The sequence below is a fragment of the Bos grunniens genome, chromosome 28, assembly GCF_055505025.1.
Source record: "Bos grunniens cultivar Pamir isolate PY7600 chromosome 28, Bosgru_T2T1.0, whole genome shotgun sequence".
NCBI classification, from domain to species: Eukaryota; Metazoa; Chordata; class Mammalia; order Artiodactyla; family Bovidae; genus Bos; species Bos grunniens.
In genome coordinates, this window is record NC_141192.1 from 45,050,661 (window position 1) to 45,072,072 (window position 21,412).

The 21,412-nt window shown below is 45.4% G+C and overlaps 2 protein-coding genes and 1 long non-coding RNA gene across 9 annotated transcripts in view; 1 reads left to right on the plus strand and 2 right to left on the minus strand.

Moving 5' to 3' along the window:
- Positions 1-922, minus strand: part of LOC147343296 (uncharacterized) — a 47,901-nt gene extending 46,979 nt beyond the window's left edge. Inside the window, exons 1-2 of the long non-coding RNA XR_015156712.1 lie at positions 804-922; positions 591-695 (exon numbers count right to left, since the gene is read on the minus strand). This is a non-coding gene — a long non-coding RNA (uncharacterized LOC147343296). The remainder of the gene's footprint in view (positions 1-590; positions 696-803) is intronic.
- Positions 570-20,461, plus strand: CCSAP (centriole, cilia and spindle associated protein). 6 transcript variants are annotated; one of them, XM_086381676.1, is made up of 4 exons: positions 570-701; positions 1,136-1,546; positions 14,160-14,425; positions 16,531-20,461. In XM_086381676.1, the coding sequence occupies exons 2-4, from the start codon at positions 1,186-1,188 to the stop codon at positions 16,705-16,707; spliced, it is 804 nt and encodes a 267-aa protein (XP_086237802.1). In that variant the 5' UTR covers positions 570-701; positions 1,136-1,185; the 3' UTR covers positions 16,708-20,461. The 6 variants fall into 6 exon arrangements, 4 of the variants coding, with proteins under 4 accessions (XP_086237802.1, XP_086237801.1, XP_086237803.1 ...); XM_086381675.1 differs by having other exon boundaries at positions 585-714; XR_015156706.1 differs by lacking the exon at positions 570-701 and adding an exon at positions 11,279-11,368 and having other exon boundaries at positions 1,007-1,546; positions 16,531-17,288.
- RAB4A (RAB4A, member RAS oncogene family) overlaps positions 12,379-21,412 on the minus strand; it is a 71,061-nt gene continuing 62,027 nt past the window's right edge. Inside the window, exon 8 of one of the 2 annotated variants that reach the window (XM_086381680.1) lies at positions 12,379-12,623. The gene's annotated coding sequence lies outside the window, so the exon portion shown is untranslated. Of the gene's footprint in view, positions 12,758-21,412 lie in introns of both variants that reach the window. The other variant, XM_086381679.1, reaches the window with a different exon arrangement.

Here is a 21,412-nt window from a genome sequence, read left to right on the forward strand (position 1 = left end):
GCTCCTTTTCATAAAGGGGAAGAAGCTGCACGGGACCGCTCTGGAAACTGTAACAATCAGGACAACACTGTATACTTAGCACAAAGCAACCGAGTCCACCAAGGTTTTCTGTGCACCTGGGTCTCTGGGAGGGTGGCTTGGCAGTTTCAATCAATAGCTTCAAAAAATGTTCGGGGGCGTAGACAAGAAAGGAGTTGCACCAAAGCACTGAAAGGAGTTAAAGCCAGAGTAACAGGTGTTGTGAACAGAGGAAAGGAAGCAAGAGCCAACGCGCGCACTTGGGGTTGTTTCTGGGAGCGCGACCCTGGCAAGTGTCGGGAAGAGAACACACAACGTCGCGGGCTGGTGGGCGGCTCCGTTCCCTGACGCCTCCTGACGCGGCGGGGGCCAGGGGCAGCGCCTCCCACAACGAGGTTCGTGGGCGCCTCGGGCGGGCGGGGACCTGGCTAGGGTCCTGGGCCAGCCAAGTCGCCCGCAAGCCCACGCCAGGCGCCGAAGTCGCCGCCCCCACCGAGAGGGGTGGGGGCCGGGGACCGGGAGCGCGCGCGGGAGACGACTGCTCCCGGGACTGAGGCGGCGCCTTCCCCTACCGGTTGCAGCAGGAGCGACATCTTGCTCGGCAGGAAAGCCCTGGGAGAGCGGGCGGATCCGGGCTGCTGCGCCACTCGCGTCGAGGACCCGCCGGAGCCGCGGGGCTGGAGGTACAAGAAGGAGGTAATCGGGGCTGCCCCTCCTGCCCACACATCCCGCTCCGAAGACCCAGAGGCCGCCCCGCTCCCCGCGCCCACGCCTCCCTCTTTCACCTCCCATCCGCGGGCTCCCGCGGCCTCTGGCTTCTGAGCTCGCGAGCCGCCCTCCCCGGTGACCCCGAGCCCTGCAGCCCAGGCCGCTCGGCCCTCCCTCGCCCCCGGGCCGCCCTCCCAGGTCTCCGCCCCCTCCCCAGGCGGGCCGCGCTCTCCCTCCGCCCCTCGGCCCCACGCCCCGCCCCCACACTCCCGCCCCCGCTCCCTACCCCACTTCCCACGCTCCGCCCCAGCCCGCCCCGTCCGGGCGGGGCTCTGGGTTTAAACGTCGCGGCGGGCTGGGCTGGCGGAGGGGTGGGGCGCGCCTCTGTGTCGTGTCATGGGTCCTGTAGGCGACCGCGCGGCGCGGAAAGGCGGGCATTCGGGGCCGACGTGCGGCACCATGTCCCCGGGGAGCGGCGTGAAGAGCGAGTACATGAAGCGCTACCAGGAGCCGCGCTGGGACGAGTACGGGCCGTGCTACCGTGCGCTGCGCCACTACCGTCTGGGTCGCCGGCTGCTGGAGCAGGCGCACGCGCCGTGGCTCTGGGACGACTGGGGCCAGGCCGGCGCCTCGGACGACTCGGCGTCTTCGGCGTCGTCGGGCACCGGGGCCCCCGCGCCCCAGTGCGCCCCGGCCTCGCCGCCGCCGCCGCCGCCCGCGGAGCCTGAGGGGCGCGTAGGGCCGGAGGAGCGGGAGGTGGAGGCCGCGGGGGACGCGGAGACCAGGGACGCCGTGGACGCAGAGGACGCGGCGCTGCCAGGTACCGGGCTGGGGAGGGGGCTGCGAGGGCCCAGCTCGCGGGACTGGATTTGCTCTTGCGTCTCCTGAACCGCGCAGCCGTTTCTCGCAGTGAGAGCTCAGGGCGAGCTCTTTCTTAATTTTATTTAATCTATTTTTGGTAGGCGGAGAATACGCCACCCTTGACAAAATAAGGAAGGTGGCGGCCCCGCCCCCGCCCTCCGACCCTGTATTTCCATAAAGTGTGTCTCTGGGTTGAGCCAGCTGTGAACGCCGTAGACTTGCCGCTGGCGAAGTCCAGATTTTCACCAGGTAGCCTTGATGGCTTCTGGACCGCTAAACTCCTTTCTATTTATTTCTAAACGCTCATTTGTTTTATGAGAGGAGCCCAGCTTTCATCAGACGGCCAGAGGTTAGGAACTAACCTCTGTGAGCTACGCGCATTGTCCTGTGATTGGGGCTGTTGTTTTCTGTGTTAACTCCCTGATCTGGCCGCGCTTTCCCTTGGGAATATTTTGTATTTGTTTCCACAGACTGTTGCATAAGTCCCGGCTGCTGGGAGATAATCCTTCTAAATGCCAGGTCCTCTCGGCTGCTCGCCTCCCCTCCTCCAGCTGCTACTGTGAGCTTGGGGAGCGGCAGCTGGAAAATGGCTCTTGGGGGTGGTGCATCTGCTGCTCCCGTCGGGGCCCTGCACCTTCTCTCCTGCCGGCGGGCTCTCGGAGAGTGGGGCGGGCCGAGCGGCCGCTGGTGCTCAGGGCCCAGTTGAATGAATGCCCCAGATTCAGCCTGGAGGAACCCCGTGGGGTTCTATTCTACTCTAACCTGGGTCAGGCACCACCCGACGTCACTCAGTTTTAAAGAGACCCCAGCCAAATAACTAAAATGGCCTGAGAGCTTGTCATGCATCCAGTCTCCGATCTTAGAGTATATATTTTCTTAGTCAACGCTCAAAACAATTCTAAGAGGGAGGACCATTTACCTCGTTTACCAAGGGAGTTTTTACCTCGTTTACCTCGATTTTATAGATGAAGGAATAGAAGCTCAGAATCAACGATTGGTGACTATTTTTGTTTACCGCCTTGTAAGTGGTACTCTGATCAGATTTTTCTCTTGACTCTCATCCTAGCTTGTCTGTGAGATGCTGAGGAAGAGAGGAAGTTGAGTCTTGTTATACTGTTTCCAGCTGTTCTCGGTTCATCATGTGGCAGGGCTGCCCCTTCATCCTCATGTTACTTGTGAATTCCCACTGATTCCTGACCTTTGCTAGAAATTTGAATAACAGAAGATGGGGAGAGTATGGGGCACTGAGCTACTAGCTCAATTATGAGATGCATTTTATCAGACTGAATGAGCTTTTCTCTCTCCTTGGTTCTTTCTCTTCATTGCTTATGAAAGAGATGTCAGTTATTTCCAGGTGTATATAAATGCAGTTTTTAGACAGCATTGTAGTATGGAGTATGGGGCTTGTGTTCGTAAGAGTTCATGATTATTTTTGTTCCCTTAGAGACACTGAATCCTCCCAGGGGCTGGCTGAGGTAGTTATTTCTTCTTTGTTAATATTTCTGGTTTAGGAATCTGGGAAGAAAAAATGTTTCTGGACTCCCCATCCCAGGATCTTTTGCTTTGCTCATGCCTATCAAGCCTCTGTTCATCCCTATGTCTGGCAGGATTGAAAGTCCTTGTTTTTAAGTGGACAGAATGATGAGCACTCTTTTGAGTTTCTATGAAACATAAACATTTAGTTCTTGTCTTTACTGAAGCCATATGTACACATAGAATCATAGGGTTATATATGGCTTAGTACAGAGATACAGCAACCCTCCTCCCCCACACCAATTAACCTATTCCCTAGGTGACCACTTCCCAGTCCTCTGGTTTTTCCTTGGTGTGTAATTCTGTTTTTCCAAGTAACATGGCTTTTATTAAGATTTGTTGATTTGTTGTTGTTGTTGTTGAGTTTTTAGTACCATCTATTAATTGGCTTTAATTCTTTTTGTGTAGTGTGCTCAGTTGCTCAGTCATGTCCAACTGTTTGCAACCCCATGGACTGCAACCTGTCAAGCTTCTCAGTCCATGGGGTTTCCCAGGCAGGAATACTGGAGTGGGTTGCCATTTCCTCCTCCAAGGGATCTTCCTGACCCAGGGATCAAACCCACATCTCCTGCATTGGCAGGTGAATTCTTTACCACTGAGCTACCTGCTGCTGCTGCTGCTGCTGCGTCGCTTCAGTCGTGTCCGACTCTGTGCGATCCCATAGATGACGGCCCACCAGGCTCCGCCCTCTCTGGGATTCTCCAGGCAAGAACACTGGAGTGGGTTGCCATTTCCTTCTCCAATGCATGAAAGTGAAAAGTGAAGGTGAAGTCGCTCAGTCGTGTCCGACTCTTCACCACCCCATGGACTGCAGCCCACCAGGCTCCTCTATCCATGGGATTTTCCAGGCAAGAGTACTGGAGTGGGGTGCCAATGCCTTCTCCCTGAGCTACCTGGGAAGCCCTTAATTCTTTTTAGTGATCTCCTAACCCATACACCTGGTCCATCCTCACCCTTCTGGTATAGTCATCATAGAATTAGTTACATTCAGTTAGGGCCTGTCGGAGAAGGCCTTTTTCACTTTCATGCATTGGAGAAGGAAATGGCAACCCACTCCAGTGTTCTTGCCTGGAGAATCCCAGGGACGGGGGAGCCTGGTGGGCTGCCGTCTATGGGGTCACACAGAGTCGGACACAACTGAAGCGACTTAGCAGCAGCAGGGCCTATGGAAGAGGTTGCTTAGAGCTACCCTATCTTGTTTGCTGTGATTCCCTTTTCTCTCTGTTGGAATACCACCAATGCATCAGGTTCACTGTCACCCTCCCTATCTTAAGACGTCCCTCCCAGGGCCTCTGACCTACTTCCACCTGGCCTGCTTGCTGCTCTGGCAGCCTGCTGCCTTGTTTCGTCTTGGGAGGGCTCTTGGCCGCCATCCCAGGGACTCCCTGCCTTCCCGCTTGGTAGGACCCTCTGTTGTGTGCCTCTCACATCATCTTGCCCGGTTTATCCTTTCCTGGCAGAGATTATCTTTAGTACCTTCCTGAGAAAGAGTGTGTGAGAGGCTTAATATTCTGAGATCTTGCATGTCAAAAGATTCTGCCCTTTCACAATTCAGTAAGTTTGTGATTAGGCATGAAATTCTAGGTTGGAAGTTTTTGTCTCTAAGAAATCTAGAGGCAGTGCTGTCTGGTACTGGCACTTCTGTAGTTGCTGTTATACTCCCGTGTCGTTCTCACTCTTAATCCCTCATAGATAACATGTTCCCTCCTCTGGAAACTTCTAGGGTCTTCTCTTTGTCCTCTGTGTTCTGAAAATTATCCTCTGTCTAGGCCTGTTTTCCTCTAATGTGCTTCATGAATCCTTGCAAATCAAACTCCTATCTTGTAATCCTGGGAAGTTTTCTTGAATTGTTTTCTTATTACTATTATTTTTTTCTCTTTTCTTTCTGAACTCCTTAGTTGGATGTTAGACTTTACAAATATATCCTCTAATTTTCTACTTTGGCTTCCAATCCATCTGTCTTAAGAACTGTTGAATTGTTTTCTGGGTTTTCCTTCCTTCTCTCCTTCTCTTTAATCCTCTTTAAAAAATAGTATTCTGTTCTTGATTTGTACGTATAGTATCCTCCCTTGTCCTGCTGAGGACTAGGAGTTTTTAGTTTTTGCATGTTTCTTTGGCACAGGTTTCCGCTCCCTTTCTCTGGATGTGTGTGTGTGTGTGTGTGTTTTAATTTAATTTGTAATCCTGTATTTCAAGTTAGCAGCTTTCCTCAAATGTCTAATGATTCTTGGCTTCTTGCTCTTATTTAAGAGATGGTACTAAAAAGCTGCTGGGAAATTGCCTGGGCGTGGGTGTGGGCGTGGGTGTGGAATGCTTGTTCACATGAAATGCCTTCTCTCTGTAGCCATCATGCTTTCAAGAGTGTCTAGAATGTGTCCAATTCTTTTCTTCATATTTACATTTCTTTTTAAATTAAATTTTAGTTTTAAACCAGTTATGCATATGCAGAATTTTTAAAAGTATACTTAAAATGAAAAAGTAATCCTGGCCCATTCACCACCCATGCCCCTTGCTCCCTGGAGTAACTCTTTACCTTTCTTTTCAATGCTGTGGCCAATGATTTTCTCATTCAGAGTAATGTTGGCTTTTTTATTTTGAAAATTGTATATTGACTTCCCGTAATGGGAGATGATTTAGTTTAAGATATTAGCTTGGCCATTCCTCAAACCCTCTCTTCTTCCCACCTAGACATACACAAGCACCTCTTTTGTCCCACAGTATTAACTATATGACTATTTCACTGAAGTAGTATTCTATATTTGGATGATCATGGCTCTGTGTTATTTGCAGATAATCCATACAGTACATTTTGATTATATTTTGTTATTTATGTTTTGCCTAGAGGTAATTGTTGCTTTACTTGTATATTTGCTTTTCTTTTTCCTTTTATAATTTAGCCAGAAATAGTCTGGTGGGACTGTGAAACTTGTTATATGCCAGGCACATTAGGTGTTGATTTGTTGCATTATTTTCCTTGGGGAAATAATTTTGGGGAACCCTTGACTCTATTGTTTTAATTTAGACTTTAAGCTGTCCAGGTCTGACACTGCTGTCAAGCTGGGACTTCTCTTCATGTTTGCCAAGTATTCCTTTTGCTTTCCTCCTTTATCTAATCCCTGTTCTAGAAGCCTCCAATCTCCCTTCCTTTTGGTGGAGCACATCTTCTGTAAGTCCTGAGAAGTGTTAAAAGGGAAGTGAAAATTTTGTCACCTTGAAGTCTAAAAATGCCTTTATCCAAGGCTGGATTGCCATTTGGGCAAGACAGAGACTTCCTAGGTTAGATATTTCAGTATATGAAGGTATTATATTGAATCCTAGGTTTTGGTCTTATTGTTGAGAAGTACCATGTCATTCCAACACTTCTTTTGGATACGTGACCTTTTTCTTTTTTTAAGTTTTAGGACCGTCCCTTTATCCTAGGTATTCTAAAATACTATGTGTCATTTTTTGTTCATTGGGCTGATAACTTGGTGGGACTTTTTATTTAGTTTTTTAAAAAAACTTATTTTAGGCCACACCTCGTGGCATGGCATGTGGGATATAGTTTCCTGACCAGGGATTGAACCTATACTCCCTGCATTGGGAGCACAGAGTTAACCACTGGACTGCCAGGGGAATCCCTTGGTGAGCCTTTTAAATCTAGAAACATTTATTTTCAGGTACTGTTTAAAATAATTTCTGTTCTGGGGACTTCCTTTGTGGGCCAGTGGTTATGACTCAATGCTGCCATTGCAAGGAGTATGGGTTTGATCCCTGGTCAGGGAATTAAGATCTCACATGCCATTCAGAGAGGCCAAAAAACATTTTAAAAGCTTTTTTAAAATTTCTATCCATTTTTTTCTTGATAGTTATTTTTAGCTGGTTTGTATACCTCCTGGAGCAAACCTCTAATATTTTTATTTATTTATTTTTGAAAAAATTGGAACTTTGGTTTTGTTTTGAGAATGCTTCAATTTTATCTTCAAAATTTTCTGTTGAAATTTTAAATTCTACCATTCTGGTTTTTAATTTCAAAGAGATTGTTTTTTTTTGTCCCAAGTGTTCTTTTAAAAATTAATAAAAAATAGCATCCTTTTCTCTAACTCCCCCTCCACTCCCCTCCCCCACCCACCCTCCCCAAGCCATAAATATCCTTTGAGAGCTCTCTTATATTCCAAGCCTAGTTTTTTCCTCTTTGTTTTGGTCTCTTTCTTATTAAAGGATGTACTCTAATGCTTGCTTTTAGCCTGTCTGCTTATTTAAGAGGGAAGCTTGAAGGGCTTTTTGGGAGCTGTGTGCATGAAGGAGCTTGTGACTGTAAATTTTAGGGGGACTCTGCTGCTTTTCTGGGGGCTGCCCACATCAGTACCCGCCTGTTCTTCTGTCAGCTTACCAGACACTGCTCCTCCATCCTCCTGCCTGGGAGGGCCTGAGCCTGGCTGTCAGCATCCTGGGAACAGAGCTGGGGGAAAGGAGGAGGGACCCCATTCTTTACCACGCCATCCTGTTTTCATCCTGCCCCCCTCAGTTCTCCTGTGCCTGCTGCCCGCTGGTCCTCCTCCTTTAGGGACCTGGGCTATGGGGTGAGGTGGCGGGGGGGCAGCCACCGGCCTTGAGGACCACAGGAAGGACTGTTGAGGGAGTATCCATTGCTGCACAACAGGCTTACCCTGGAAACTAGTACTTCAGGTTCCAGGTCTCACCTGTGAGCTCATGGTTTCTGTAAATTAGAATTTGGCCAACGCACAGGGTGTGCCTTCTCTCTGCTGCGTGCTGACTGCAGCTGTCTGCTAGGACACTTGCAGGTGACTTCTTCATGTGCCTGGCCCTCCTCATCACTTGCAGGCCGGCCTCTAACAGTGAGCACTCCTGAGAGAGAGCTGGGCAGCTGCTGTATTGCCCATCATGACTTATTTCCAGGAGCCATGTGCCACCTCTTTCACCCCATTCTCTGCTCACAAAAATCTGCCCAGGTTCAAGGGCAAGCAGCAGGGACCCTGGTTCTCAGCCGAGGCACATCCTTGTTAAGCTGTCATTGGAGCACATGGCCTGGGGCACTGACTGATGCTGGGCGTAGCCTTCTGGGAAGTCTGGTGCCTCAATGCCAGTTACTGCACAGCTCCACGGTGTCCTGTGGGCCCTTCTCCTGCAGGGAGTTTGCATCTTCCTGCTGAGTCCCGTGAGTCATTTCTAAGTCTTCATCACTTTGCACCTTCCAAAATTTGTCTGGTGTCTTTGCCTGCTTGCTCGTTGTCCTTTCCCTCTTTGGCCTTTGTTCCTTCACTTTAGTGGGGTTTGAAGACGAAGGGCCTGTAATCTTGTGTCACCAGGGCACATTTAACCTGATGGCCTCATTTGCTCTATTTTTACTTATTTTTATTTTTTACCCTCTTTCTTTATTAGTCTTGCTAGAGGTTTGTGAATTCTGTTCATTTTTGTTCCAAGCTAACCCTTGGCCATATCGGTTTTGTTTATTATGTGTTTATTAATTCATGATTTTTTCCCCTTAGTTTCATTTTTTAGTGCTTATTTTTATAAATTTTTTACTATTATTTTTTTATTTTTTAAATTTATTTTTATTTTTGCTGTGCTGGGTTCGTGCTGCACGGGCTTTTCTCTAGTTGCGGCGGTGGGGCTGTTCTTCATTGCAGTGCAGGCTTCTCTCATTGTGGAGCACAGGCTCTAAGGCTCAAAGGCTTCAGCAGTTGTCCCACGTGGGCTCTGCAGTTGGGGTTCCCAGACTCTAGAGCACAGGCTCAGCAGTTGTGGTGCACAGGCTTAGTTCTTCTGTCGCATGTGGGATCTTCCTGGACTGGGATTAAATCCATGTCTCCTGCATTGGCAGGCAGATTCTTTACCACTGAGCCACCAGGGAAGCCCTTTTTATAACATTTTAAGATGGATGCTTATCATTGATTTTTTTTTCTTCCCTTGCCTTTTTTTCTTTTTGATATATTGATTTAAGGCTCTAGATTTACTTCTGATTACTTCTTTAGCTGCATTGTACTTAATCAAGAAATTTAGAAATATTTCTAATAAGAATGGGATTATGTTCTCTATCGCTATTACTTTTTTCTTTTTAAAAATTGTAGTAAACACACAACACAAATTATCATTTTAACAATTTTTAAGTGCATAGCTCAATGACATGGAGAACATTTACATTTTTGTGAAATAATATGATTTATTTTTGACCCATGCATTATTTAGAAATGTTTTTAAGGAAAGGGATATATTAGGAGTATGAGATTAACAGATAAAAACTACCATGTATAAAACAGATAAGTAACAAGGATTTACTGTATAGCACAAGGAACTATATAGAATATCTGATAATAACCTATAGTAGAAAGTGGCCTGAAAGAATGTATCTATATAACTGAATCACTTTGCTGTAACCTAAAACTAATACCATATTGTAGTTCAATTTAAGAAAAAAAGAGAAATGTTAATTTTATAACTGGAGATTTTATTTATCTACTGGCCATGCCATGAGACTCACAGGATCTTAGTTCTCTAACCAGGGATTGAACTCTGACCCTCAGTGGTGAAAGCATGGAGTTCTAATTACTGGACCACCAGGGAATTCTCCTATAGCTGGAGACTGTGAAAGATATTTTTGCTGTTGTATCTAGCTTAATTAGGGCTTCCCTGGTGGCTCAGCTTTACTGAATCCGGATATCTGTAAGCAGGAGATGGGAGTTTGATTCCTAGGTTGGGAAGATCCCACTCCAGTATTCTTGCCTGGAGAAACCTGTGGACAGAGGAGCCTGGCAGACTATACAGTCCATAGGGTTACAAAGAGTTGGACATGACTCAAGTGACTGAGCATGAGCACGATCTAGCTCAATTGCACAAGTCAGAGAATACATACTGTATGATTCCAGTTTTGTGACTATGTTAAGAGTTTCTTTATAGCTTTGGCTGGGTAAATTCTTGTAAATGTTCCGCATGTGCTTGATAAGATTGTGTATTCTGTGGTTTTGAGTGCAGTATTCTGTATGTACCCATTGGGTCAAATGTGTTAATTTTGTTCAAATAGTTTTAAAAATCATTCTGTTCAAGTCAAACTTTCTGTAATGATGGGCAGTTTCTCTGTCTGGACCGTGAAACAGGCTAACCATGAGCCATATGTTTGAGCACTTGAACTCTGGTATAACTGAGGAAGTGAAAATTTGTTTCTAGCTAATTTTAATTAATGTAAACTTATATTTAGGTCACCTCTGCTTCATGGCTTTTGTAATGAACAGCATAGTCCTAAGTCAAGGCTGAGTTGATTTTTGTCAGTTACTGAGAAAGGTGCTATTAGAATCTTCCACAATAACTGTTTTTCCACAAACACTATTTTTATTTGCCTGGAAATGGCTTTATTTAAAACTTTGAATAGGATTTTGAAACATATATACACTTATCTTGTACCAGGCACTGTTTCAAGAGTTGTATAAGTATTAATTTTATAGTGATAAGTTCTATCTCTTCTGTTTTCCATCTTTTTTCTCTGCTGCAGATATTTTTGAGCTTGTGCTTCTTCTTTTAGTTTTATGGTCTGTTAGTGATAACCCCATTTCCCCAAGTCTCTTGCTCCTGCTGGACTTCCTTATCGTCTTGTCTCCTGTGTGACTGGTCATCCCCAGGACACTCACTGTTGTGTTCAGAAAATTATCTGTAGGAATAATCTGAGACCCAGGCTCCCTAGAGAGGATTTCAGTTTCTTGTGTTGGATACCGGTGGACACTGCTGTTTTTAATGTCAGACCTTTCAGTGATCCATGGTGAGGAGATCACTGGGGTCCCCCTGATCTGCAACCTGCTGTGACCTGGCTCTCCCTATCGCCTGTGCTCCTCTCGGTCACGTGAGACAGCCTGACTGCCCAGACCCAAGTCTGTCTTTTACAAAACTTGTGTAAATATTTTATCTTATGTTCGTTTATTTTATTTAATTGTGATGCAGCACACCTAACATAACACTTAACCATCCAGTTTCTTTATTGAGGTATATTTGATTTATATGTTTCAGGTGTACAGCATGAAAGTCAAAGTCGCTCAGGCATGTCCAACTCTTTGCAACTCCATAGACTATACATGGAATTTTCCCGGCCAGAATACTGGAGTGGGTAGCCTTCCCTTCTTCAGGGGATCTTCCCAACCCAGGGATCAAACCCAGATCTCCTACATTGCAGGTGGATTCTTTACCAGCTGAGCCACCAGGGAAGCCCAGGTATACTGGAGTGGATAGCTTATCCCTTTTCCAGTGGATCTTCCCAACCCAGGTATTGAACTGGGGTCTCTTGCATTGCAGGCGGATTCTTTACCAACTGAGCTATCAGGGAAGCCCTGGTGTACAACATAGTGATTCATGATTTCCATCTAGAGCTAGACAAATATTGGCTGTATTCCCTGTGCTGTGCAATGTGCCCTTGTAGCTATTTGTGTTTACATAGTAGTTTGTGTCTCTTAAACCCTAGAATGCCCAGTCTTGTTTTGTCCTCATTCTCCTGCCCTCTTTGTAAAATTTGGCTCTGTTAATTGTTCTGTCCTTTTCTGAACATCCTTCTCCAGCTTCTCTCCTGGAAGCTTCTAGACTTTGCTGGCTGTTCTTTTCCCTGGCTTCCTCTCTGGCTCTCCTCATCCCTTCTACCGGCTCAGCTGTCCAGGGGGCCAACCTCTGCTCCCCTTCTGCTGACTCTGTGTTCATTCTGGGGGATCTGCTCTGTGTCTGAGCCTCAGCCCCCACCTACCTGCTTATGACTCTCTCCTATTCCAAATTCTCTTTTGGGCCCCTGATTAAGGGTTCTGCTGTGGCCTGTGTGGTGGTCCCAGGGGTGTCTCATACCTGAGTCGTCAAGTACCCTTTTCCCATCTTTGATGGCTTTCTGCTGGAGGATAGTGTGACCATCCACTCCCAACCCCTGTAGGGGGCCCCAAGATTCCTCTTTGCCTCCCAGCATTTGCTTTGTGTCTGTCACCCACTCAGCTGCCCGTCTAGCCCTCTGTGGCTCTCTGGAGAGGCTGGGGTACCACCTCCCAGTTCACAGGTGCCCAGGTGAGTCCGAGCACCAGCCAGGTGTGGCGGGCACTATCTGGTCCTTTTCTCCCTGCTTGGCCCCTGCCAGCATTGCCCCCTACCCTGGACTCTCCATGCTTTCTGCCCCCACCTCTTTGGGGGCACGTTTGTTGCTAGATGCCGCCTTCCTGAAATGCAGATAGGACCATAGCATTTTTCAGCCTAAAATCCTTCAGTGATTCTTCTTCATTTTTAGGAAAAGATAAAACTCCTGTGTTTGGCATAGAAGGTCTTTATTTCCCCACTGCTACCCACTCATGCCTTCACCCATAGACTCTCTGTGTACCTGGCATTTTTAATTATTCTTTCTTTTCTTCATGTCTTTGTAGAAGCCAGTTCCCCACTTGCTGGAATTCTCTTTCCTAATCTCTCCTTGGTTGGCTTCAGCTTGTCCCGTGAGCCAAATCATTATCATCTTCTGGGACATGCTCCCTGGAAGGTCTGAGTTAGACATATGGGGGCTGGAGAGGAAGAGAAGGAAATGAATCCCTGAAGATGCGTTGAGTTGTTTCCCCCTCTCTCAGTGTCGTAACTGCGCCAGGCATGGACCCCCTTCTACTTCCCGTTGTCTTGGTCCTGATGGGCTCTTTCCCTTCTACCTAGATCCAGGGGAGGGAAGAGGATGAGGTGAGGACACATCACTCAGAAGAGTGAGTGATGAGGGGATTTGGGTTCTCAGGGTTCAGTATAAGACTGGTATCTCATGTGTCCCCAGACAGCCTGAGTGCTGGGTTTATAGATACGGTGCACAGCCATGCAAAGCACTGAACCCCAGGGCTGGATGCGTGCTATCTACTCCTTAGAATGCTTAGTAATAAGGAAATGACTTGGTAGATAAAGGTCATTGCTGAAGACAGAATGCAGGTGATGTGTCAGGGTGCACACACGTGTGCTGTGTCTGGATCACATGGATGTCATCAGGGAAGGGTCCACTGAGTGAGGGACATGAGTGCGTCCTAAAGATGATGCGGTTTGGGAAGGGGAACCTGTAAAATCACTACCTAGAGCCAAATTCTGGAGCCTCAGGAGCAAGGGCTTTTCTACAGATGTGAGCAAGGGGGTCTGTAAAGTGGTGCCCTGGATGCGCAGGAGCTCTTACTCAGATTAAAACATAGGCTCCCTGGGGCTTTACACAAGGAATACAACCTGTATAAGATCACATAAGATTATAAGATCATATAGGACTATACAAATGGTTGTAAAAATAATGATTGGGCAGTCATAAGGGGGAAACAGCTATGTTCTGGAGTGTGTCCTGAATGTCTGAGTACACCTCAGGTGTGCAGTGCATTCCCCACCAGAGTTTTACCAGCCTTGATGCCAGATTTAGGACTGTGTAGGCTAGGGGCCCTGGTTCATGTTGTCATGAATAAGAGCCCTCTTCCCAGCTCCTCCCCCTGGGTGCATGCAGCTGTACATGGAGGTGAGGAGCTATGGAAAACGCTCCTTATTGTGATGGAGGGCTTTTCATGTTAAGGTCACCAGCCAGCTCTTATAAGGAGCTCGGGAGAGCTGAAAGGAGCATTTTCCATAGTCTTGGAGCATGACAAAGCAGTACAATCCTGAAACTCCAGTTGAGTAACTTGAAAACTAACCCTTTGCAGCTGATGAATGATTGCCGCCAGTCCAAATCTGTCCCTGAAGCAAGATGGTAAATGACTGGATTTATCATGGGGAAAGCCATTAGGCCCTGGTGTTTTCTAGCCTTTTAGCTTTTAGTATTCAATTGAGACTCGTAATCTCAGAATGCGAATGATGGTTGTTACTTTTGAATAGGCTTGGTTCAGTCTTGGTATTTATTGTTGATTTTAAAATGAGATAGACTAACTTGTTTCTGTCTGTCCATTTTAAGTGAAACTTGTAGAATCAAGCTGTAAGTAAAAAAGTTACTTAATTAGGCATTATGAATTTTTCATCCCAAATATTTAAATTATGTGTAATTGTATGTAAACCTGAATTTAAAGCATTCATCCTGTTCTATCTCCTTTTTCAAAAAGCACTGCCAGTGAAAGATGTAAAAGAGAAACCTGAACGACAGATCAGGATGAGAGACCCTGAAAAATCAGCCAGCAGTACTGACCCTCAGCAACCACCAAGTGCCTTAGCTGCCCGAGGAAGCAGGAAAACCAAGAGTCCTCAGAGGTCATCCACTAGAATAAAAGAACACAGGCACCCGTTTGCCCTCTATGGGTGGGGAGAGAAACAGACGGATACAGGAAGCCAGAAAACTCACAACGTCTGTGCTTCTGCACCCGTGCATGAGGTAGGTGCCAGTGAACGGGCTGCTCTGCTTTCCCCTGGAGGGTGGGGTTGGCCTGGCTGCCCCTGGCTATCATACCTGTGGTTGCTGTGATGTTTTGGGACATGGTAGGTCTCAGATGGGCCAAGGAAAGCCCAGGACTGGGCATCTGATCGCAAACAGGATGCAGGATGTTAGCTGCCTAGAGATTGGGGTTTTGCTGGGAGTTTTTGCTGACACCGAGCCAGGTATGCAGATGACTCCACTCTTATGGCAGAAAGTGAAGAGGAACTTAAAAAAAAGCCTCTTGATCAAAGTGAAAGAGGAGAGTGAAAAAGTTAGCTTAAAGCTCAACATGCAGAAAACTAAGATCATGGCATCTGGTCCCATCACTTCATGGGAAATAGATGGGGAAACAGTGGAAACAGTGGCTGACTTTATTTTTTTGGGCTCCAAAATCACTGCAGATGGTGATTGCAGCCATGAAATTAAAAGACGCTTACTCCCTGGAAGGAAAGTTATGACCAACCTAGATAGCATATTGAAAAGCAGAGATATTACTTTTCCAACAAAGGTCCATCTAGTCAAGGCTGTGGTTTTTCCAGTGGTCATGTATGGATGTGAGAGTTGGACTGTGGTCTAGTCAAGGCTATGGTTTTTCCACTGGTCATGTATAGATGTGAGAGTTGGACTGTGAAGAAAGCTGAGTGCCGAAGAATTGATACTTTTGAACTGTGGTGCTGGAGAAGATTCTTGCAAGTCCCTTGGACTGCAAGGAGATCCAACCAGTCCATCCTAAAGGAGACCAGTCCTGGGTATTCATTGGAAGGACTGATGCTGAAGCTGAAACTCCAGTACTTTGGCCACCTGATGCAAAGAGCTGACTCATTGGAAAAGACCCCGATGCTGGGAAAGATTGCGGGCAGGAGGAGAAGGGGACGACAGAGGATGAAACGGCTGGATGGCATCACTGACTCGATGGAGATGAGTTTGGGTGAACTCCGGGAGTTGGTGATGGACAGGGAGGCCTGACGTGCTGCAGTTCATGGGGTCGCAAAGAGTCGGACACGACTGAGGGACTGAACTGAACTGAACTGGTAGCTGGAAGGTTTTACTGACACCGAGCCAGGTGGAGGAGGGGCAGGACGCAGGGCTCTCAAGTTCCTGGGGCCCAGGAGGTATAGCCGAGGGGCACAGCCAGGGCTAGCAGCTGCCAGTCTAGATTTGCCTCTGGCCTCCTGAGAGGCTCCTGCTCTGTTGGGCTTGATAACTGGCATCTCACGCCTCAGCCCCTTTGTTGCTATCTGTCTATCAGATCACATCTTCTGTGGTTCTCCACATCTATCTAGACTCCTGTTTTCTCTTTGGATTAAATTAGAGTGATTGCATGTCCCCTGATCATCCCTCCCCCAAGGTTTAGTTCTCCTTGGACCCAGGCCTGGCATGTCCCCATGCAAAGACCTGAGAACAAGGCAGATGAGGGCGCCTCACGTGTGGGGTCATATAGCAATGATTGTGTTAGTGCTAACAGCATCCACCAGCCCAAAGCAAAGGAGTGAAGAGAAGCAGAGGTGCAGGCTGTTTGAATTCTCATTAAATACTGCAGTCCAAGTTTACAGAACAGACTTCTGAACTCTAGCAGATAGTGTTGTTTGGAGTGATATTTGAGATAACAGAGTTGTCCTCTGGCAATCCTGTGGAGTTAAGTTGAATGGGGTTCGTTAAACACCTAGGTGGTAAAATCTTGAAATCTTTTAGTATTTTGCTATAAAATATATAAATTCCTTCAATGGAATACTTATTCTTGCTTAATGCTAAGGAGTTCCAATCCTTTTCCAGAGGCAGTTTCTCAAGGCACATGTAGATTAGTTGCTTACCATTTAAACTGAAATGTAGTCCGGTGGACATTTTCTGTTGCCTAGTTTCTGTATTGCTGACAATGGGTAAGACAGAACTCAGGGGAATGGCTCTTCTGGAGAAACTTTTATTCACAGAAGTCCTGAATATGGTGAGACTGACTTGCCTCTGCCCTGCTGCAGGTGACCTGGAGGAAGCTTCATTGTGAATATTCTGGAAAATTAGTGCCAAAGCCACTTGAGTGACTGTTCATTCATTCTGACTCCCCTTAGATCCATGAATCAGCATTGCGAGCCAAGAACAGAAGGCAGGTGGAGAAGAGGAGGCTGGCGGCTCAGAGGCAGCGGGCTCACTCTGCTGATGTGGAGAAAAATAGGCGGGTCAAGCCTGCCTCCTCAGAGAACCCATGGATGACAGAGTATATGAGATGCTACTCTGCCAGAGCTTGAGGGAAGGAACAGTTGCTTGGACAACCTCTTTTTAAAAGTGTAAATGAAAGAAAAGAACAAGACAAAAACTATCAAAAGCAATTGGACACAGGTTTAAGAAACCAACTGATTATGCAAGATTTTTCTTGGGGAATTTCCAAAAGATTGTCTCTTTTGATGAATCCTGGTCACCTACCTCAGCAGTAGGGTGACAACTGAAGCCATAGAAATTTGGTTATTTATGAGGAGAATTCCCTAAATCTTTGATATTCTTATAAGGGTTTTGTTTTAAAGCATCTTAATCTTTTAAGATACTGACACCAAATGCCTTTAAATGGCTGACAGATGCTTAACTTCAGTATCTATGCTCAGTTTAGGTGAAGCCTGTTTTCCTCCTGTTCTGAACAGCTTCTCAGATTCCATAGCTGGTAAGGTCACACCAGCTTGCCACAGAAGATTCCCTTTCCTTATGTGTAGTTTGCTTTGAACATCAAGTTAAAAGTGAGTTTCAACACTACTTTTGATTCCATGTATAGTGAAAGTATTGTAGAACATTGGTAGTTCCTAAACAATTTAATGTTTTTTGCGTTTCAGTTCAAGTACCACTTCATGTGGACTGTGATATTTAAGAACTATCCGGGCTGGGTGAGGGTCATCTTTTCTCTTTAAATTGTCATCTAGGCACTTATATTAATAGTTTAGTTCAAGTGCATTCCAGTAAATGAAGTGTTTAGAAGTAGTACTGAAGTTTCTTTTGAGTCAAAGAGTCACTTTTTAATTGAGATTTTTTAAGGACACTTAATGGGGTACCAGTCACTTGCTACAGTCTCGCCTTTTGGCAGTCACCCACTGTGGACTTTTACCTCTTCTAGAAGAGTTTAGCAATGATACTTACAATTTAAAATCTGAACTTTTACTTAGTAAATTGAGATTGTCTTGCTTACCGGGAGTGGGGGACAGATTTTAAGCTACCTATTAGAGATGTGGATCACCCCTACTTTTCTCCTCCATGGAATTACCAATAACAAAGCCTTGATGATGCACATTGTTCAGACTTTTGGTTGAAATACATTCCTCACAGGTTCCTAGCTGGTAGGTTTTGTGTAGAAGCTAATGTGAGGGGATGCTGCTGTGTGTATGGGCATAGATGTGAGCATTTCAATGAAGTGTTTCCTTCTCTCCAGTACATTTGCTTTTGGGGTAGAAAGTGGTTTTGAGAAACATTTTTTCCATTCAGCAGAGATAGGAATCTACAGTAAGGATGAATGCTAAATTCCTGATAAGAGAGAAAAAAGTTCTTTGCCAGCTTACCATGTAGAGATGTGTGAATGAAAATTTGGTGTTTGATGTGCATTTGAGCATTTCCTTGATATTTTTACTCTGGGTCTTTAAAGTATTGTGGTTGATTTCTACAAAAATGTTTCATTCCATGTAAAATCTTCACACAGTATCATCTTACACAATCATATTAAGCTTTGCAAATTTGTATTGAAGAATCATGAGCTTTTAGAAACAACTTAAAATATTTGCGTTATTTTGAGGTGAATATATAGAGAGCTCTCCTAGTCACTATGATGTATGTTTAGTAAGAGAAAGGTCTATGTGTTGTCCAAAATGTCCTTGCTAGGGATTCTGGTGAATCTTGCTGTTATTATAATCCTTAAACACTCCAGGTACCTAAAGATGAAATTTCTGTGGTAATGTGGTGGGAACTGCCTTTAAGACCACTTCCGGCATGTATAGTTTCAACTACCAGCTCCAGTGTTCTGTTCCCCTTGTAGCTGACAGTCTTAGGAAGAGGCTGTGGGGAGTAGCTCAGGTCTACACTGATGGACTGCCTTAGAAACCCGACCCCTCAAGACCCTGAGCAAACCAGACTCTCTCCTTTAAAACACAGACTTGTATTTAATATGGTTAATTACTACTGCAAACTCCACATGCAGATCTGGAAGAACCTAGAGGGTGATATTGGCCAGTATTTCCCCCCCTTTTAAGTAGAGGACCAATGAACAAGATTTTTTAAAGTGTTTTTAATGTGCATGAACAATGAATGAGTCAATATGAAGTAACTGGGAGTCCCCTTCCTGTGTCCAAGCCATTGGTTGGTTAGGGTTTCATTTTGTTCTTTCTCTTTAGGGGTAAAGATGATCTTTTGAACCTACAAAAATTTTTAAGTTGTAACAACTTGATGTCCTACTTTTTCCTTCTCACTAATGTCATTGTGATCATGTTCTTATTCCTTAAGACAGCTTATGAAACAGCGAGGTAATTTAAAATTGCCTTTCATGTTGAAAAATTTGAAACTGAGAATCCAGTGATATTTAAAATATAGATTGAAATAACTGCTGCATAAGAGTCTCCTTTTAAAATTTTAGTTTTTAAGTTCTTAATTAAAACAACTTGTAACATGTTTTCTGTGTTTACTAAAAGCAATAATAAAATAGTAGGTAACACCTGAATACTTCTGCTGGACTGAGGTGAATGAGAATAGGAATCTGTCCTTTTTCTTGCTTTTAAAACCTAGAAGACTGCTCTATTTATGAGGTGTCAAATGCTTGTACTCCCCCATGGCCAGAAAATTCCCAAGTACCTATATACATTTCTTTTAAAGTCTACTAAAAGTAAAATAGGGTGTAGTTTATCTGAATTGCTCGTAATGTAGTAAGCACACATTTGTGTGCTTCTTATGAAATAGCTTTGTCATTGGTTTATCAGATGTAGATTGCTAGTAATCTGAAAGCTCTGAGCACTCTGACGATCAAGTACTGACATTTCCTCTGACGATCAAGTACTGACATTTCCGCTGATGACGTCTACATCCGCACAGCCTCAGCACTGAACGGCCGCCTTTCTGTTGCCCGTCGTAGCTGGCTGAGTTTGCGTGACCCAGCTACAATGCACAGCAGAAGCCGCCTTTCTGTTGCCCGTCGTAGCTGGCTGAGTTTGCGTGACCCAGCTACAATGCACAGCAGAAAGGCGGCTTCTGAGCGCTGAGGCTGTGCGGACGTCAACTTCATCAGCGGAAATGTCAGTACTTGCTCATCAGAGTGTTCAAATGTATTGCTGGCAAAGAGGAAGAGGGGCCAAGCATATGTTAAAAGTGAAAACAACTGTCTTGTTGACTACTTCAGTGGAAAATAGCTCAGTGGGCACTCTTACGTTTCACTGGACTAGATAAAAAATGGTGCTAATATTTATACAGTCTGATTCTGTAGTTGGTTTGGGATCAAATTGCCAATGCCCGACTCATGGGTCCTTACCATAGTCTTGTGATCAGTTAAGTAGTATTTAAAAAGTGGTCCTAAACGTGTAACCATGTATAATATTTGAAATGGATTTTGTACAATAGGCTGAATAGGGAGCTGTCCACTCTGTTTACTTAGTACCAAATTCCGTGAGAGGAGCCACGTCCAGGGTTGAGGCCCAGGTTTCCTCCCAGCCTGCTGGTGTGAGAGGAGAAAGCTGCTCCTTTATCATTTATTTCCATTTTGAAAGTCAGGACACCTGAGTGAAGACACTAGAGGCCTCTTTTTGGATTTCTTTATAATTAGCAGAACTGTTTTTCAGAGCTGTCTGCCTGTGTTGTTGTTGTATGTGTATTTTGAGCACTGCACTCACTTTAACATTCTGAAGGCACTAAGGCCGGGCACCTAGAGTCACAGAGCTCAGGCGGTGGGCATTTGGGGCTGTGTTTTCTAAGAACTGTGTGTTGCTTTTAGCTTGTATTTAATATTGTAGTTACTTGGAAAAATGTGAATAAAGTTCATTAATACTACAGGCTAAGCTTCTGTTTTGTGGGCAGTAATTCTGATTAGTACATTAATGGTTGAAGAGAATTCGATGATTATATGGACTCCTAAATGTATTTTTCATTAGATAAATATTTAGTAAGGTATATTACATCCAGGAAGAGATACTTTCTGTGTATACACTTTGAATTAAACTCCACATTTTCCCAGTCTTTCCCTCATACCTTATTGCTTTGAAAATTACAAAAGGGATAGGGCATGGGCAAAAGAAGCTTAAAGAGATTTGTTGTTCAGTTGCATTCAGCTCGTTGTGAACCCATGCACTGTAGCCCACCAGGTTCCTCTGTCCATATGATTTCCCAAGCAAGAATACTGGAGTGGGTTTCCATTTCCTTCTCTAGAGACCTTCCTGACCCAGGGATCAAACCCAAGTCTCCTACACTGGCAGGCAGATTCTTTACCACTGAGCCACCAGAGAAGCCCTAACTCAAAGAGAAGTGTAGAGTAAAAAGTCAAAGTTCCTTTCAATACCACCCCCTCACCAATATTCTACATCCCTTCTTAGAGGAAACCAGACCTTTTTTCCCAGGCACTTGGAGGTACATATACACTGTTGTTGTTGTTGTTGTTTTTTGCACAAATATGGAATAATGCTATGCATATTCTGTAACTCCCCAGCTTTCCCTCACCTGCTTTCCTTGTTCATACTGTCCCCCTGATCCTAATTAGCCAGCCAAGCACCTTTGAGAGTGGGCTGCCTGGCAGACCCCTCCTCAGGTCTCAGACTGACCACAAAATTCTGTACATGTGAGGCAGGTCCAAAGAGCACTGCAAAAGCTTTGAAGGCTGAACTGGCATTGGAACCAGCATGCCAGGACTTGGGGCCTGAGCCTAAACAGATTGATTACTTGATAAAACAAAAACGCCAGCATTCTCCATAGGACTTGGTTGTATTTCATCATGTAATATTCAAAATA

Excerpts from the sequence above, each read along its gene's own strand:
- CCSAP (XM_086381674.1), top strand. The coding sequence starts at position 1,123 with ATGGGTCCTGTAGGCGACCGCGCGGCGCGGAAAGGCGGGCATTCGGGG. Across the intron at positions 1,547-14,159 it reads AGAGGACGCGGCGCTGCCAG|CACTGCCAGTGAAAGATGTA; the intron begins GTACCGGGCTGG and ends TTTTTCAAAAAG. Across the intron at positions 14,426-16,530 it reads CTTCTGCACCCGTGCATGAG|ATCCATGAATCAGCATTGCG; the intron begins GTAGGTGCCAGT and ends GACTCCCCTTAG.